We start from the raw sequence: 18,947 nt of genomic DNA, 5'->3' as shown, positions 1-18,947 counted from the left end.
CAGAAATGTATAGCATATTCTTTATAAGTTTCGGTTAATATCATTGTCGGATTTCAATTGATGTGGGAGTTGAGCACGCGCGGCACAAATTGGGCCAGCTCGCATCAGGGAAGTACCACACTTCCACAGAAAACCGGCGTGAAATAATAGCATGCTATTGTGTTTCGTACGGTGAGTGGGGGAGCCGGAGGCCCATATCCTATTCCTTATTTCCCAGTCTTTTCGTCCTTTATTCCTTTCATTAATCCTTTCTTAATCCTTTTCCAATTTAAAGTCGGCAATCCATTTGTAGAGGCGTAAGGTCTGCTTTTGAATTTACGCCTCTCCAAATGTCCATGTGCGGTGGTAGCGCTTACCATCAGGCGACCCACCAGCTCCATCGTCGACTATGACATAAAAAAAAAAAACAAAAAAAAATATGTGTCTTAATATTCCGTTGGATGAATAATTGACAGTTAAGATACATATGTCGCTTTTCATAACTTGTCAAAACTCGTTTAGCCATCGAATCGTATGAATTAAGATTCGTACGCAGAAAGTCTATTTCTTTTGGGACTGATATTAGATATTTGGATTAACGATAGATTTGCACTTTCATTACTTAATTCTGAATCTTAAATGCGTTGAATTAGAGTTAATTATTATACGGATAAGCATTGTTGGATTATTAGGTGAAATCATCGCGTTTATGCATTGAATTTCAATCTAATCTAGTTATTTATTATCTTCACAAATGCTAATATAAACGACTATGGTCTGTACATTTCACAGTTTTACTTAAAAAAGGTAAGATATATCCATACAAACTAGTAAAAAACAAATAAAAACCCAGTAGGTATTATATTTAACATTTAATACTATAGTTTGCTTCTTTCCAACACCATTTCTTTTAACTTCCTCCGTAAGATCTTGCCGCTGGGGTTCTTGGGTATTTCATTCACGAAACGGATGCCACCACGCAAGTGTTTCGGGTCGGATAACTGGAATAAAATGTCATAATTACAGTCGCTGAAATACACACATTGTCGCCAAATAAATGTTTGTTCTTTCTTTCTTCTTTCTTTATTACAAATAGAGTGTAGATTAAAAGAAAAGAAAACACATTATGGTCACACACGTAAAAAAGAAAAAAAAAAACAATTGATATCACTTATCTGGGTACTTAAATATATATGCCATAATTAGACTTGCCATTCAGGGTAATAACTGACACAACATAAGATAACAATCGCTAATTGTTTTACTTATACAATTTATAGAACAAAATCACATACGTACGATATTCTATGACAAAGCAAATATGAATAACTAGCGGTCCGTATATATATCCGTATAACATCACCACTGCTTAAAACGGTGAAGGAAAACATTGTGAAGAAACCGGCATGTGTGTGCCCACACTTGGCCAGCGTGGTGGATTGAGGCCTGAACCCTCATAGGAGGCCTGTGTCCCAGCAGTGGGAGCATATATGGGCTGATGATGAATACTTTCCAGCTTTATACGTATTCATTCATTTAATGATAGTACATTCAAGTTTACCTTCTCAGCAATAAATCCATGTATATCAGCTTCACTAACACTCGCCCCGGGTTGCAGGACAACGAAAGCTCGCGGCAACTCGCCTGCCGGGTGTGGTACACCCGCCACACCCGCGTCTAATATTGCGGGGTGTTGGAGTAACACTGCCTCTATTTCTGCTGGTGGCACCTGGAAGAATGTTAAGGGCATCTTTAAAGTTCTTCTCAACCGTAGCATATGTTTTTAACACAATATCAAATGAGCATATATCCTGAATTATACCATATATTTTTCTCTTTTTTTTATTATAGTGGATCATAAAATTTAAGGCATTATAAAACACACTTTCTACACTATTATTATAGAGGAATTATTTATTTTTTTATGTTGGTCACGTTTTCACGCGAAATATACTGGACCGATTTCAAAAAATTCTTTCATCATTACAAAACAAATTCACTGAGTGAGGCCTATATACGTATATATAAACTGCGGGCGTAGCCGCAGTTAGTAAATCATATAGTCCATTAATAAAACGCACCCATTTTCTATTTTCTAAATACTTCAAGAAAGATGTGTGAAGTCCCGTGTCCCCTAGTGGGGAATGGGGCAGATGATGTACATCCGTTTCACTGATCGATTTTTTTTAGGGACAAGTGGCAGGAGACAGAAGGCTGATCACCTGATCAGCCTCCTGTGTCCTGCCAGACCGAGACTTTTTTTTTGTGCGTCCCCACCGGGAATTGAACCCAGCACCCCTCGGTTCTACGCTCACGCATTAACCACTGTACCAAGGAGGCGGTCAAGAGAGATGTAAGGAGCAATAAATAAGAGGATTAATAATACACTTACTTGATACCCTTTGTACTTGATGAGTTCCTTCAACCTATCCACAATAAAGAAGTATTTGTCATCATCATAGTACCCGATATCACCGGTTTTATAGAAGCCCTCTTCATCGAAATCCTCACTTATATCCTTACCAATGTAACCCTTCATCACTGCTGGACCTTTGACCCTTATTTCACCAGGCTCATTCGGGCCTAATACCTTCCCCGTCTCTATGTCGATCACCTGAAAAAGAAATTGTATCTATAAAAACGATTACCGACATTCCTGGTGAAATGGAAACCACTGCCTCTAAATAGGACTTAATGAAAAAATCCTATGAAGAAAATAATAATGTTAATTGTTTAGAAATTAAAGACTTTTAAACGGCGAGCGCGGTCACGGCCACTGTAAGGTGTTCGAAACTTCGGATTAAAAATATAATGAATAAATCGCGTTTAAAATCCGTTAAAAAGTCTTAAATTTCTAAATGTATAATACTCGCGTAAAATCAAACACAAGAAAATACTGTGTAATTGTTTGAAAATCCTAAGTTATCGAGTACTAAATTTGGAAAGAACATTTGTATGTCTGTATATCCCGCTGCAACAGAGCGATCTTATGGAATGATTTTTGTGCCTGGGAAAGCTGGGAGGTTAGAGAGTGTTATAGGCTACTTCTAACCGTGGTGGAACATCCAGTATGTATATAATTACCAGCTGACCCGTCAAACGCTGTTCTACCTTACTCTTATCATTTAGGGGTCTGAAAAATAGATGTTAGCCGATTCAGACCTACCCCGATATCCACACAAAATTTCATGAGAATCGTTCCAGCCGTTTCGGAGGAGTACGGTAACTAACATTGTGACATGAGAATTTATACATATATTATAAAGCTGAAGTATTTGTTTGCTTGAACGCGCTAATCTCAGGAACAACTGGTTCGATTTGAAAAATTCTTTCAGTTTTATATAGCCCATTTATTGAGGGAGGCTTTAGGCTATATATGTACCACGAGCGAAACCTACCTAGACATAAATATAGGTACCTTAACAACACAGCCGCTAACTACAAAACCAACACCCCCTGGTTTAGCCAAGTGCGCCTTTTCATATGTGTCCCTGATGATGGCCAGCGTTGTCTCTGTCATCCCATAGCCCTGAGTTACTGCTTTCAGGTTGATAAATCTGAAGGTAAGAGATGGGTTAACGGTGAAATTAATTTCATGCTTGACCAGACTTGACCAGACTTTTGTTGATAAATTTTGAAAGAATAGAAAAAATTTGATCACGAGGCGGGATTCGAACCCGCATCCTTTGCCAAACCGTAGCAACACCTAGCCTCTCGGCCACCCGTGATCCCGCCACAGTAATCGAATTTCTTCTACTCTTTCGGTTTCATGTGCCTAAGACTTTTGTTGTCATTATCGATTCCCCTTATTTATATTATCAATTTGAAAGTGTATTTGTTTATCTTATTTCACGTCAAACAAGAACGACTTTATTACCCCGCAGTTTCACCCGCGTAAGTCCGTATCCCCTAGGAATATCGGGATAAAAAGTTGCCTATATGTTATTCCAGTTGTCCAGCTGTCGACGTACCAAATTTTATTGCAATCGGTTCAGCAGCTTTTGCGTGAAAGAGCAACAAACACACACACATCCTTACAAACTTTCGCATTAATAATATTAGTAGGATAGTAGGAGTAGGATTTACAACCGACTTCCAAAAACAGAGGGAGGTTCTCACTTCGACTGTATGATTTTTTTGTTTTTGTTACCTAACAACTATCGACTGAATGAACCGATACTGATGGTTTGTTTTAAAGCTGGTGCCCGTCATGTGGTCCCATTAAAATTTGGTTTGTTTCTGACAATTTGAAGACGGTTTAGATATTTATTTAGAGTCATAAGATCCATTGCAGACCTTACGCCTCTACAAGAGGATTGCCGATTTTACATTGGGAAGGGATTAAGAATGGATTTGTGAGAGGAATAAAGGAAAGGACTGGGAATTGTGAGGACAAGGAAATTGACATCCGGCTCCCTCTCTCACCGCAGGAAAATCAATAGCATGCTCTTATTTTATATTACTTACTGAAAATCAGAGAAGAGTCTAAGTTCCTTTAATGGGCTTAGACTCTTTTACACTGAGTGGATCTCCTGTTTATATGAGGTTTATTTAGTGTGTTGTAAATTAGATCATTTTTTTTTATTTTTTTTATTTTACCTTATATAAATAAATGTATTTTCTTTCTTTCTTATTTCACGCCGCTTTTGTGTGAGCTGGCCCAATTCGTGCCGAAGCGTGCTCGACTCCCATACCAATAAGATATTGTGTACAGTGAGAATATTGTAACATATTAGCGCTCTTTGAAACAAATATACTATATGAATTGATTTTTATTTATTTTAATCTCAAATTGACTTACTTTTTCTTCGCGTCCTCTATGGTGTCCTTGCGCAGGGGCGCCGCACCGGAATAAATGAATATCACAGAACTAACATCGTATTTAGCCTTTGATTTTGATGTCGCTACCAAAACTGGAGGCGCGAGTAAAAGCTGCTTTATCTGTAAAAACAAACCTATTAATCCTACTAATATTATAAACGTGAAAGTTTGAAAGTATGGATGATTGTATGTATGTATGGATTTTTGTGACAATTTCACGCAAAAGCTACTGTACCGATTGCAATGAAATTTGATACGTAGATAGCTGGACAACTAGAATAAAACATAGGCAACTTTTTATCCCGATTTTACTACGGGATACAGACTTACGCGGGTGAAACTGCGGGGCGCATATATTTATACAATTACTGAACAATACGATTTTCTACGAACAAGATTTTTATATAACTATGGGGACTATAGGAGTTAAAAGGGTGTTTTATAATGTCATAGAGTATATAATCCAATTGAATAAAATTTTTACTCATATTATAAACGCGAAAGTTTATAAGTATGGATGTATGTTTGGATCTTTGTTACTTTTAAATGCTAAAACAGGTTATCTGTATGAATTTGGTACATACATAGATTATAGGCTTAGCACATAGGCTTTTTACCCATGTATCACGCGAATAACGCCGCGGGTTACAGTACGTATGCTATATAAATATATACTAAAAAAGAAGTCTTAGACCTAACCTCGAACTAAATTCTTACCTTATACCGCTCTATAGTCCGCAAGTACAGGTTGGTTTCATACTTCGGGAGGAAGACCATGTCACAGCCGGTTTGAAGGTACCTCAGCACACCCAACAGACCCATGGTGTGATACCATGGTGTGATGAAAAGCGTCCTGTCGTTTGTGTTTAGAGCATTCTTTCTAGAAATAACAACAAATGTGTTTTCATGTGTATTTTTTATGTCACAGTCGACAATGGAGCCGGTGGGTCGCCTGATGGTAAGCGCTACCACTGCACATAAACATTTGGAAAGGCGTAAGGTCAATTGCAGACTTGACGCCTCTACAAATGGATTGCCGAATTTAAATTGGGAAGGAATTAAGAAAGGATTGACTAGAGGAACGAAGGAAAGGAGTGGAACGGGTAAGGAAAAGAATATACGTCTCCCGTTCCCCCACTCACCGTACGAAAGACAATAGCAAGCTGTTATTTCACGCCGGTTTTCTTTGGGGGTGTGGTACTTCCCCGGTGCGAGCTGGCCCAATTCGTGCCGAAGCGTGCTCGACTCCCACATACATATGTAAGATTTTATGCGAGTATTATAAGTTTAATTAAAGATTTTAAACCGATTTATTCATTATATTATTTAAAGATCAGAAACCGGAGGCCCGTTTCCTTTTCCTCACCCGTCCTAGTCCATTCCTTCTTTCCAATCGTTAATCCTTTCCTTTTCCCTTACCCCATAAAAGCGGGCAGCGCATTCACAGAGGTACTACCTTTGCGAATGTTTATGGGCGGTGGTGATCGCTTACCATCAGGCGAACCACCAGCTCAGCTGCCCGCTATGACATAAAAAAAAAAAAAAAAAAAAAAAGATATATTGCGTTTAAAGTTCGTAACAAACCTTTAATTTTTAAATAATTATAACAAAATTATTAGCCATCTTGAATTTTTCGGTTTCCTCACGGTGTTTTTCATCACCATTTCAATATAATCTATCTTATATATAAAATATCCGTGTCCCAATTATAGTTACCGAACTCCTGCGAAACGGCTGGACCGATTCTTATGAAATTTTGTGTGCATATCGGGTAGGTCTGAGAATCGGCTGCATCTATTTTTCATACCCCTAAATGATAAGAGTAAGGCAGAACAGCGTTTTCCGGGTCAGCTTGTAATAATATAATATCTCATCATCATCATCATCAGCCCATATATGTTCCCACTGCTGGGACACAGGCCTCCTATGAGGGTTCAGGCCATAATCCACCACGCTGGCCAAGTGCGGGTTGGCAGATGTCACATGTCGTCGAACTTTTAATTCTTGGACATGCCGGTTTCCTCACGATGTTTTCCTTCACCGTTTAAGCAGTGGTGATGTTATCAACATGCGCAGATAAATTGAAAAATCAATTTATTTCCTGCACACTCGCCCGGTCTCGAACCCTGACTTATCGATTTTGAAGTCCGAGGTTCTCACCACTGAGCCACCACTGCTTTTTAGCCACCACATATAATATCTACCAATATAAAGTAAGAATAACTCACAAACTACATATAGAAATGACGTTCAGATGTGTCTGCATAACTCCCTTCGGAAGTCCCGTGGTGCCGGATGAAAATAAAACAAATAGACTATCATTTTTCCCATCAACATCCACCACATCAAAGTCAGCATAATTAATTTCGTTCTTTAGCAGATCTTCGTATGTTGTTTGGCCAGATCCACCAATGGTTATGGTTGTTTCAATGAACTGCATCGTTTTGAAGGTTCCTGAATGCAGTTTATATGCGATTTCTGAACATATCATGTATTTTGGTTTTGTAATATTCAACACGTGCTTCAGCTCGTCTGAAATTGGGTTTGTTTGATTAGGAATATGATATGGAAATGTTAACATATGGGCGTATTCAGTGGTGTTGTTTTGAACGCCTAGGATCAAGTTTCGGTGTGTCGAAAGACGCTGGTTCGAAGAATAATGTTTTCTATATTTATATAATACTAGCTGCGCCCCGCGGTTTCACCCGCGTAAGTCCGTATCCCGTAGGAATATCGGGATAAATAGTTGCCTATATGTTATTCCAGTTGTCAAGCTATCTACGTGCGAAATTTCATTGCAATCGGTTCAGCATTTTTTGCGTGAAAGAGCATCAAACACACACACATCCTTACAACGTAACGTTTTCACGCAAAAACTGCTGGACCGATTTCATAAATACTTTCACCATTGGAAAGCTGCAACTTCACTGAGTGACTTAGGTCATATGTACCACGGGCGAAACCATACGAACAGCTAGTGTAAGTAAATATAAATATTAATTTTAATTTTAAAATGTATGTAACTAGATAAAATAGATTATACCAGCAGTATATCCAATGTTAAATGGATTTATCGCAGCCCCCGTGCAGCTTGCACCAATCACAATGGGCCAATACTCCACCCTTGTTTCCATGCAGACCCCCACCGTTTCCCCCCTCTTCACTCCCATGCGTGTGAGCGAGACGGCTATACTCATAGCGTCGCGGACTATTTCAGCGTAGGTTATGCTCGTGTGTTTTTCCCCATTTGTCTGAAAACGTTATAAAAGTTATTGAGAAAATTATTGTGACGTTAGTTTTAGAATTAGCTATCCGCTCGCAGCTTTACTCGTATGGAAAACAAATGTGGTTTTTCGTGGATTTTGGTAAAGGCAGTACCTACCGGCATGACATTTTGTAAGATGTAAGATACATGTATCTCTTCAACTATTTATTTTTAAAGACACAAGAGATATAAGAGATAACAGGAAGACACCAACTTTCATAGAAAAGTAGATTCATCTAAATCGGTTTACGTAAGATCAGTTACGGTAAGGGAATTATTTAATCATTGCGTTTCTAATGAGGATAACACGATAGACTCATGAAATTATTGTATTGTCACCGATCCTTGATAAGTGTACAAAGTTTGAATTAAATCTGTCCGTTTAAAATGGGTCACAATCGAGTCTAAAGGAGTCAATTACTTAAAACATCCAGGAGTTTCTAAACCGCGATAGACGCAAAAACGTGCGTTCAAAATAATAGTTTAAAAAAACTAAAAAACACGCTTTAACAAAAATCATATTTTGCAAATTAAAAAATGGATTAATTTTATCAAATTAGTGTATTGTCATCGGTCCTCAATAAATCTACAAAGTTTGAACGAAATCTGGCCGTTTAAAGTGGGTCAAAATCGCGCCCATTCAGTCGGTTACAAACAAACATACAGGTGAAGCTAATAAAAAGCGTGTAATTACATTATCTCACTTGCCGAGTAAACATAAAGGAAATCTAATAAAGCATTATAAAAGCAGACCTTACCAATGCTACCCTATCACCAAACGCATGCAAAGAATCTATAAAATACCTCCCAGCGTGTAAATGACTAGGCACATCTATCACCTCATCGGAATATATGTATTTACTATTTCTTATCATGTTAATTAGTTCAAAACACGTCCTACTCGTTTGGCAGCGCGATAAGTACTGGATGTTGTTGCAATATAATGAATGATAGCTGTTTTATGATAGTTTTGGTTCTGTAGGAAATCATACAAAGAATAAGAAATAGATAACTGTTTTTGTGCTGTTCATAATGGCGTTTATATGTGATCTTATTATATGTATGTCCTCGTAAGATTCTAAAACCGATAGATATCATCGAACTTGTTAACTATCCATTCGCATTACAGTCTAAGTTGCACTATATTGCGGATGTATCACAAATATGTATTATGCGAGGATTAGGATTAGGTAGAATTTCTATTGACATGAAACTTCTTCAGAATCGCTGTGATTTCAAACCTGATGCGACGGAAAAAAACGACAGGTAAGAGACAAAAATACAAACACGTGTAGAATGAAACCGGCAAGGAACGAGACAGAAATATACATACTATTTTATATTTTATATATATTCATCTCATTCTTCTGTCGATTTACTGAAGTTTCACTTCTATGATCATAGTGTGTGAATCGTGCACACACACCTTTTTTTATAATTACGTAACGACTTGGTAAAGTAATAGCATGGTTTTCATTTATCTATACTAATATTATGAGGCTGAAGAGTTTGTATGTTTGTTTGAACGCGCTAATCTCAGGAACTACTGGTCCGTTTTGCAAAATTCTTTCAGTGTTAATAGTTCATTGTTATTGCATGTGTATTCTGTATTTTGTTTATTCATTTTTGAGAATCTGATCATCACACTCGATAAGAATCAGGAATAAAAAACAAATGATAACTTAGTGTTGAAAATCCGCCATTTAATTTTGCCGTTTACAACAGTAAACGTTTGGCGCAGTCGGGTAAACAGCAATGGGAAATCGGAATTCGACGATCGAGTTGTTATGAATATAAATTTGTATTACTATCTTAGGTATGTATTTATTATATTTGTTATGCTAAATTGTTTTTTTATCAGGATACTATGGCATTATCTTATGATATATTATTAGTATAGATAACAACATATATGTAATTTATAAAATTTATGATTATTATCGCATCTTAGCGTATTTTTTTTATCAATTATATTTACTGTCGCAACGGAACTCTATTAGGCCACATCATTGTGTGTCCTATCATCGAAACTAAACAAATTTGATGCAGTATTTCTTGCATTATAAATCAACAAACATACAAACGTTGGTGATCGGTACTACATTTTGTTGATTATTAATAGTGTTTGATCTATGGTTATTTTTAATAACATCCATTTCTGTTTAGCCGTTTAGAAGAATTTAATCCTGAATCTATAACTAAAAATACTATTTTTTCTAATCTTGATATTGATACATTCGTGAGGAATTGAGGATAAAGTCTTACACGACCGATAGTAAACCTCATATTTTATTAGAAAATCGGAGTTTAATAAAAGATGAGAAGCTATTTTCCTAAAAATATTAGAAAACTAGCTGCGCCCTGCGGTTTCACCCGCGTAAGTCCATATTCCGTAGGAATATCGGGGTAAAGGGCCGGGTCTAAAGGGTCGGGCCTATATGTTATTCCAGTTGTCCAGCTGTATTCGTATCAAATTTCATTGCAATCGGTTCAGTAGTTTTTGCGTGAAAGAGTAACAAACACATACAAATCCATACAAACTTTCGCATTTATAATAATTATTATGATAGTAGGATGTATTATTATCCATTTGGGGAACCCTAATCGTGACGTGTACAATAAATTACTTGAGTAAATATATGTTCTAGTGATACGTAAAATTGTGTTTTGTTTATAACATTAACAATGAGAATTGAACGATAAGATACGTGTTTTATTATTTTAAAAGACTACAGAGTTACTTGCCGGCTCTTCTATGTAGCAACTGCTTTTCGAACCGGTGGCAAATGTTAAAACTGTGTTATGACGATTCATAAGCGCTTCTATAAGAAGTGTAATTGAATAAATTAATGTTAGAGTTTGAGTTTGATAATTTTGGCATAATTATTCAATAAAAAATCTCTCACCCAACTCCGGTTGAATCATGTTAGTAACTATCCATAATTTAATACGATAATATAAGCCGATGCGTTTGTTTACACACGCTAATCTCAGGAACCACAGTAACGATTTCAAAAATTCTTTCACAGATGGATGCGTACGTGATCTCTGAGGCTATATATCGCCTATGGGCGGTATATTTTCAATTGTTAAAAATTTAAGTTTTAAATTTAACTCAGGAACACTAAGTATAGCTTTTTATTGCTAAAAGTATTTTTAAAGTGTTAATTAAATGTACTTTCTTTCTTTCTTTCTAAAATCACAGTACAGTATTTTTCTATACGTTTACGATTAATGACAATAATAAGAAAAACATTGTAAATTTATGATTTAATTTATAATTAGCACTGCTAAAAATATATATTTTCATCCTACGTTAGACGTAATTGCTATTATTAATCATCAGGCGCGAAAAAATTCCCAACCGCTATGGTTAAAAATCTCATAAAATGTGATCAGTTACGTAAACAACAAAACGAGTTTGAGCGTTTTTCGACACTTGAATATTGTTATAGTACTTTCGTTTTCAAATCAAATCTCACTTACAACCGCGCAGTACTGTTGTCGGAGAATATTTTATCTGTGGTGGCGTGCACAGATAAATAAAATGCGTAGAATTACCTGTTTAAGTGTTTTGATAATTAACTTAGTAAACTGTATACAAAGTGATAATGACATTGTAAATAAAAATATATCAGTAACTAAAGATTTTATTAATGATAAGAGTGAAGCGTTAAAAAGATTTATCAAGGACAAACGATTTGATATAGATTTAATAAAAAATGTAGGTAAAGACAGTGATGCGGTAAATAATTATGAGGAAATAACGATTTTGGATGAGAATGGTGAATTGAAGAACTTAAAATATAAAAGTGCGAAGCCTAGAATACCTAATGTATTGACTAAACTGTCGGACAATGAAGTGGATGATCAAAAAGTGAGTGAGAAGGATAAAGCAGAAGGAGTCAAGTCGAAATTCTTCGACGAGTTGGGACGTGAGTAACATTTTTTATAACTAGCTTTTGCCCGCGGCTTTGCACGCGTTTAATTCGGAATAATTTAATAGAAGCTATTATACATATAAACCCTCCTTATGAATCATCAAAATCTTTCGCAGTTTTAAAGATCCAAGCATACATACATACATAGGGATAGATGCGGGAAACGACTTTGCTTAGTACTATATTATCTCAAGGGAGCACGTAATCGGGATACTAAGTATCCTATCAACCAGGTAAGGTCATACCCTGTCTGTAAGAAAATTTCATCAAAATCCGTTCAGTAGTTTCAGGGTGATTGACGGACAAACATCCAAACAAAAAAAACTTTCACATTTATAATATTAGTGTGATTAATCGAAGTATACCGAGTATATTTATACGACGTATATTTGAATCGTCATATTAAAAAGCAATTACTTATCAGCACTTCGGCTCACTCAAACACAACTCAAACGCAAAACATTTGTTTATATAAACATTTCCAACTGGTTATGTAGACTATGTTATTAATGTGGGAGTCGAGCACGCTTCGGCACGAATGGGGCCAGGCGCACCGGGGAAATACCACTTCCCTACAGGACCGGTGTGAAATAGTAGCATACTAGTATCTTTTGTTTTGTGAGGGAGCCGGTGGCCCGTTTCCTTATCCTCACCCTTCCCAGTCCAATCCTTTTTTCCAGTCGTCAATCCTTTCCTCATCCTCTCCCCCTTAAAAGCGGGTTGCGCATTCGTAGAGAGCCTGCATTTCCGAATGTTCTTAGGCGGTGGTCATCGTTTACCATCAGGTAAACCACCAGCTTAGTTGTCCGCTAATGCTTAAAAAAATGTATATGTTCTCTTGTGTTTGATTTTACGCGAGTACTATACATTTAGAAATTAAAAACTTTTTAACGGATTTTAAACGCGATTTATTCATTATATTATTAACCCGACGTTTCGAACACTTTACAGCGAGCGTGGTCTCGCCTCCAGTCTCCCCGTGACCACGTTTAAAATCGCGTTTAAATGTATGTGTTCTCTTTAATATAAATATTTGTTTTGCAAGATTTTAATTGTGGTATAGGGAAGCGCTTGACTACCATCTCGCCTGCTGGTAAGCGTAGATGTAGTCTAAGATGGAGCGCGCTACCCTAGAAGGTACCTGTTCACACTACGTTTGAAGATCCCCAGATCATACCCGTCAGTCATAAGTTAACCAGACTGGCACATATAGCATATAATAATATAAAAACAAACATATTAATAAAGTCTCATTTGTTTTCATTGTGGGAGTCGAGCACGCTTCGGCACGAATTGGGCCAGCTCGCACCGGGGAAGTACCACACCCCCACAGAAAACCGGCGTGAAATAGTGGCATGCCACTGTGTTTCGTACGGTGAGTGGGGGAGCCGGAGGCCCGTTTTCCTTTTCCTCACCCGTCCTAGTCCATTCCTTCTTTCCAGTCGATAATCCTTTTCCCTTACCCCATAAAAGCGGGCAGCGCATTCACAGAGGGCGGTGGTGATCGCTTACTATCAGGCGAACCACCAGCTCGCAGCACGCAGCAGCCCGCTATGACATAAAAAAAAAGTCTCGATTGGAACGGCCTTCATCCTACTTCCTACTAATATTATAAATGCGAAAGTTTGTAAGGATGTGTTTTTGTTGCTCTTTCACGTAAAAACTACTTAACCGATTGCAATGAAATTTGGTACGTAGACAGATGGACAACTGGAATACCATATAGGCAACTATTTATCCCGATATACCTACGGGATACGGACTTACGCGGGTGAAACCGCGGGGCGCAGCTTGTTTGTATATGATACTTGCATGTCAAGTTTTATTAACGTAACACGCACACGAAGTCGCGGGTAAAAGTTAGTGCATATTACCATCAATTTTGGTAGATTTCTTATGCAACATTTCAGAACTGTTAAGTGATTACATTTAGCATAACTTATACTTACTTGAACAGGAAGTGACGTCACAGTGAAAGTGGCTGTTGTCATCCGATGCTTATGTTCTAAACTTGAGCACTAGATAATATAAAATAAGTTTTTTTTTCTAGTCTTCATTAACAGTAATAATGTACAGTATAATGACATCTTTTGCTTTTAACACGCTGTTTTTAGCTACATATACTTTTGTGTGTTTTTATGTAAACAAGTCCTTCAGATTAGAGTTTAAAAAAATACAAAAAAAAAAACACTTAAGAGATGGAGTCAACAAAAGTGTATAATTTGCTTTTAAACAGAATAAATCCAAGATAACTATTTAATGACTATCCTTATCAGGATAGTAACATAGTTATGAGATTATTGTATTGTCACCGATCCTTGATAAGTGTACAAAGTTTGAATTAAATCTGTCCGTGTAAAGTGGGACAAAATCGAGTCTAAAGGAGTCGCTTACAAACAAGCATACAGAAGCTAAAGCTATAAGCGTGTTAAAAAACCTTGAATCAATTAAATCTATTGTTCCTCGAATTAACGTCGCATAACCTAGATTTGATTCAGAACCTAGATCGCACTGACATTCTAAATATAAAAATTAAAAGTAAAACCGGCGGCTTTCAAATCGCTCTCACGCCTCTCTCTAGCGCCGGCGCAGGAAAACTCAACCTTTTCTTATAATATAATCTTAAGAATGGAATAATGAAAAGGTTTATTTAAGAATGGAATGAGGAAAGAATGGAATGGAATGTCATGTCATTTTCGAAGAGAAGTATAATTAAAAAAATAATAATAATGGGAAAATATCCTTTTAATTTACTAATAGAAATAAGAAATAACACAGTTTCTTGTTACCTTTTCTTCGTAGAAATTGTGGCCAATTATTTTAATTATTTTACTTTTGTTACTTTTCGATACTGAATCCTCATATTAAGCAGTACTTTACGTCATATTCTCAGCTTAATATTCGAGTGTTATATTAATAAATGTAAATTATAGTTAATACATGTATTTCATTCACCAAATACCTCCCTTCGTAAGGTGGTATGTCAGCCATCATTATTCAATAATTCAATATTAAATATACACACAATGCCTTTTAGAAATAATAGGACTTTACTATAAATAATAATAATAATAACACATTAAATTCTCTTAAGGGCCTGTGAGTGTTGGACCTTTGTCCCCACGTAAGCATTTAAAAAGACCGGATGCTTATACAATTAATACACACAAATAAGGTATACATAATACGTAATTCATAAAAAATCAATTAAATCTACAATTCTCTAAAAATCTTAATAGATTTACAAGTAATCTATTAAAATGTTGCCTATCCCTCACATTCAGGTGACCGTCGCGTAGGTGAGATGCGACAGTGTTGCGTCGTTGCTATTTAAAATAGCACGTGTAAAATACAAGAGTCGCTATATAAAAAATAAAATATATAAAAGTGCTTTGGCGGTAAGTCAAAAACAATAAAACTAGGATGAAATACAAACTGTTTTATAAGATTATTAAATACACAAATACACGTTTAAAACAAATTAAATTATATAACAAATCTAATTTAAACATAGTTTAATAAGCAAAATATAAATAATTATAAGTCATATATTGTTCATTGAAATCTTATAATGAAGTATGTCTATTTGGATTTCTGCCTAAACTACAAATAATAGATAACAATAACGTATTAAATATCTGTATTAAATATTTAATAATAAAAATAACAAACTCGAAATTTTGTAAATTATAATGTTATACTAATTAACAAATACACGTTAATTTTTTTTTTAGTCGAAGTTCTCAAAAACGATGGAAGTTCTCAATTCGAAGTTTTTTAGTTTTGCTCCTCGATAACTCCGTGGGTTTTTAACCGATTAACGTGATTCTTGTTGTGTTTGATAGGAAATTCGTGGCATTTTGTCGCCATTTTAGGAACTGGAGTGTTTATATTATACTAGCTGCGCCCCGCGGTTTCACCCGCGTAAGTCCGTATCCCGTAGGAATATCAGAATAAAAAGTTGCCTGTATGTTATTCCAGTTGTCCAGCTGTCTACGTACCAAATTACATTGCAATCGGTTCAGTAGTTTTTGTGTGAAAGAGCAACAAAGACACACACATCCTTACAAACTTTAGCATTTATAATATTAGTAGGATTAGTAGGATAAAGGCTTGAACTTTTTGAATTTTTAAGTTTGTGAAGAACTAATCGAAATCGGTTCAGTAGTTTCTGAGATAATCGAATTTACACCGAATTTGTTTTGAAGCTTTTTAATCCTTTATCATGAATATATTATCTGTGCCTTTATGTAGAACCTTTTCTCAAAATAGTACAACAGTATATGAAAAAGTATGACATTGCGGGTTCTTTTGCTTCATGTTATCGTAGTAAAATTGATAATTATAAATATACCATTTATTAATGCTATCTATACTGTAACACTAGCTGCGCCCCGCGGATTCGAACGCGTAAGTCCGTATCCCGTAGGAATATCGGGTTAAAAAGTTGCCTATATGTTATTCCAGAACCAAATTTCATTGCAATCGGTTCAGTAGTTTTTGCGTGAAAGAGCAACAAACACACACACAGCCTTACAAACTTTCGCATTAATAATATTCTAGGAAGTAGGATTCAAATCCGCCAGCATTATTTCAACTCCTCAGACTACATAACACATTAATTTTTTTCGCTTTTATATTTCTACCATTGTCTTTGCATCCGCAAATCTTTTTATCTTACGACATGAATATTATGCTTGTTTCGCTCTGTTTCTCGAGATAATACTTTAACCTGAAATATAGAATCGTGACTGACTCTGTTTTGTTTAATTTTGAGTTTTTGACAATCATCAAACGCTGGGTTAATGGTAGAAACGGGAGTATTAACTTCACTTATAATTAATTCTTTATTAACTTCAACTGTATGTTTTTGACTTTAGACTCGATATTAACCCACTTTTAACGGACAAATTTCTTTCAGTCTTTGCACACAAATCAAGTAGGGGTTTTGTTAATTTTTAACCTGGACGGAAAGAGTGGTGTAATAGGTTTAATGTTGATACATGTCGTTAAGTCTGAGAAATAGCCAACTTCCGCCGCCATTTTCCACAACTTTCAAATCAAATCAAAAAATACTTTATTGTGTACCAAATCATACACAAATAATTTCTATAAAAAACTCTATAGAAGCACAACAGGCGGTCTTATCGCTAAAGTAGCGATCTATTCCAGACAACCTGGTGGACAAGGAGATGCTATTAATATGGTAGTATAAATACTCCCTATGAAAGAGGTTTCGTCAGAAAACTGACATGAATTCATATAATGCTATTGTGTTTCGTACGGTGAGTGGGGGAGCCGAAACACTCCTCAATCCATTCCTTGTTTCCAGTCGTCAGTCCATTCCTTACGCCTTTTCCCTGTAAAGCGGGTAGCGCATTCGCAGACGCATAACTAGTGTATAGTGTGTGTACTTATTGTAAGTAGTTTATATTTTGTTACTTTTTTATTATTGTTAATTTATTTATTATTCATTTTTTTTGTCTTTACTAATTTTCCAATAGACTGCCTGCCTACGTGCGTTGCATTGTACGTTGCTAAAAATATATTTTCCTTTTTCCAACGGTTGCCTGGTAGAGATGGCTTTTAGCCATAAGGCCGCCCTTTGCATACCAGTTTTTGTTAAATTTTATTTCTTTTTTTTATATATTTTGTAAGTGTGTGCAATAAAGAATAAATAAATAAATAAATAAATAGTGCGAATGTTCATGGGCGATGGTGAAGCTGATGCTGATGAATGCTGGAGCCTCCCATGTCCCATGATCCCATTCAAATTTGGTCATGTTTTGACAATTTAAAAGTAATTCTTCTTTGACTGTGTTTTAAGCATGTTAAAGTTGTCATAAATCTTATTTTGATCAATCGATTTCCAAATCTAAAAAACTTGCGCCGAATTACAGTCCAAACAAGAAAACAGTGTCTTTCCTCAATATTGCGGAAGTAGGTTAAACATACATTTTAAAATGTCGTGTGTCATACTTCAGTCGTTTTGTTAGTATGGCAAGACATGCACGATTTAATTGCATTTTCGTGGGTTTGTGATAGTAATTATGTACCTACATTAAGGTTCGTCGTCAAGGTTGGAGCGTATGACATTTTTAGGCACTCATTGGAAATATTCTTTGTAGGTTTAATATATGAATTGATCGTTGATCGTGACTTCCCCGTATATTGATTTCATTTAAGCCGATTTAGAGTCTTTAATTTGCAGTGTTCTGTTTCCATTGTTATATTAATTAGTACACTTGTACTTTTAATCTGACAGCTTTTTTATGTCAAAGCGGGCTATTGAGCTGGTGGTTCGCCTGATGGTAAGCGATCACCACCGCCCATGAACATAGAGGTAGCGCCTCTGCGAATGTGCTACCCGCTTTAAAAAGGTAAAGGATATGGAACGATGGAATGAACGACTGAAACCATGTCAGACTTCCCAGTCCATTTCTTTTTGGATAGAAGGAATGGACTGTTGAGGGTGAGAAAAATCGAAGGGATGCTTCTGTTTCATGCCGTTCTTCCCACGGAACCATGTCACGAAGGCAACTAGCACTGATAAACATATATTTTTTTTAGATGCGGGCTTACTAGTTTTACTGAGCAATTTGATAATATTAAATCAATGAAATATTATTTAGAAATGTCTTAATGTCTCCACACCTAAGATTACACTATCAGCGGAAATCTCTACGGTTAAAATTAAGTTCATAAATCATAACGAGTTAAACCATTATTATAACTTAGTAGGCTGACCATATTTCTATGAAAAGAACAAAATAAAAAATAAAAGTAAATTACTCCAAAATATTTGCAAGAAACAAACGTATAGTTTGTTATGAGAATACTTAATTCAACACAATTATACAACATTTTTATTATACTTAGTCTGGCCATAAATACTGTTACACTTAATTATAAAAAAATATTACATTTGAATTTCGAATCTG

The 18,947-nt window shown here is 35.9% G+C and overlaps 2 protein-coding genes across 4 annotated transcripts in view; one reads left to right on the top strand and one right to left on the bottom strand.

Moving 5' to 3' along the window:
* Positions 1-827: 827 nt before the first annotated feature.
* On the bottom strand, positions 828-8,984 carry LOC119836415 (4-coumarate--CoA ligase 1-like). Its single transcript, XM_038361728.1, has 9 exons — positions 8,824-8,984; positions 7,844-8,051; positions 7,029-7,332; positions 5,518-5,680; positions 4,781-4,920; positions 3,398-3,536; positions 2,372-2,593; positions 1,541-1,708; positions 828-980 (listed from the first exon to the last, which is right to left on the bottom strand). The coding sequence occupies exons 1-9, from the start codon at positions 8,938-8,940 to the stop codon at positions 858-860; spliced, it is 1,584 nt and encodes a 527-aa protein (XP_038217656.1). The 5' UTR covers positions 8,941-8,984; the 3' UTR covers positions 828-857.
* Positions 8,985-15,326: 6,342 nt separating this feature from the next.
* Positions 15,327-18,947, top strand: part of LOC119836417 (serine proteinase stubble) — a 27,049-nt gene continuing 23,428 nt past the window's right edge. For 2 of the 3 annotated variants that reach the window (XM_038361729.1, XM_038361730.1), the window contains exon 1: positions 15,327-15,404. The gene's annotated coding sequence lies outside the window, so the exon portion shown is untranslated. Of the gene's footprint in view, positions 15,405-17,347; positions 17,426-18,947 lie in introns of those variants that run through there. The other variant, XM_038361731.1, reaches the window with a different exon arrangement.

This window comes from Zerene cesonia, chromosome 24 (assembly GCF_012273895.1).
Source record: "Zerene cesonia ecotype Mississippi chromosome 24, Zerene_cesonia_1.1, whole genome shotgun sequence".
Lineage (NCBI taxonomy): Eukaryota > Metazoa > Arthropoda > Insecta > Lepidoptera > Pieridae > Zerene > Zerene cesonia.
The sequence above is the reverse complement of the archived record's forward strand: the minus strand, read 5'-3'. Positions and strand labels throughout refer to the sequence as shown.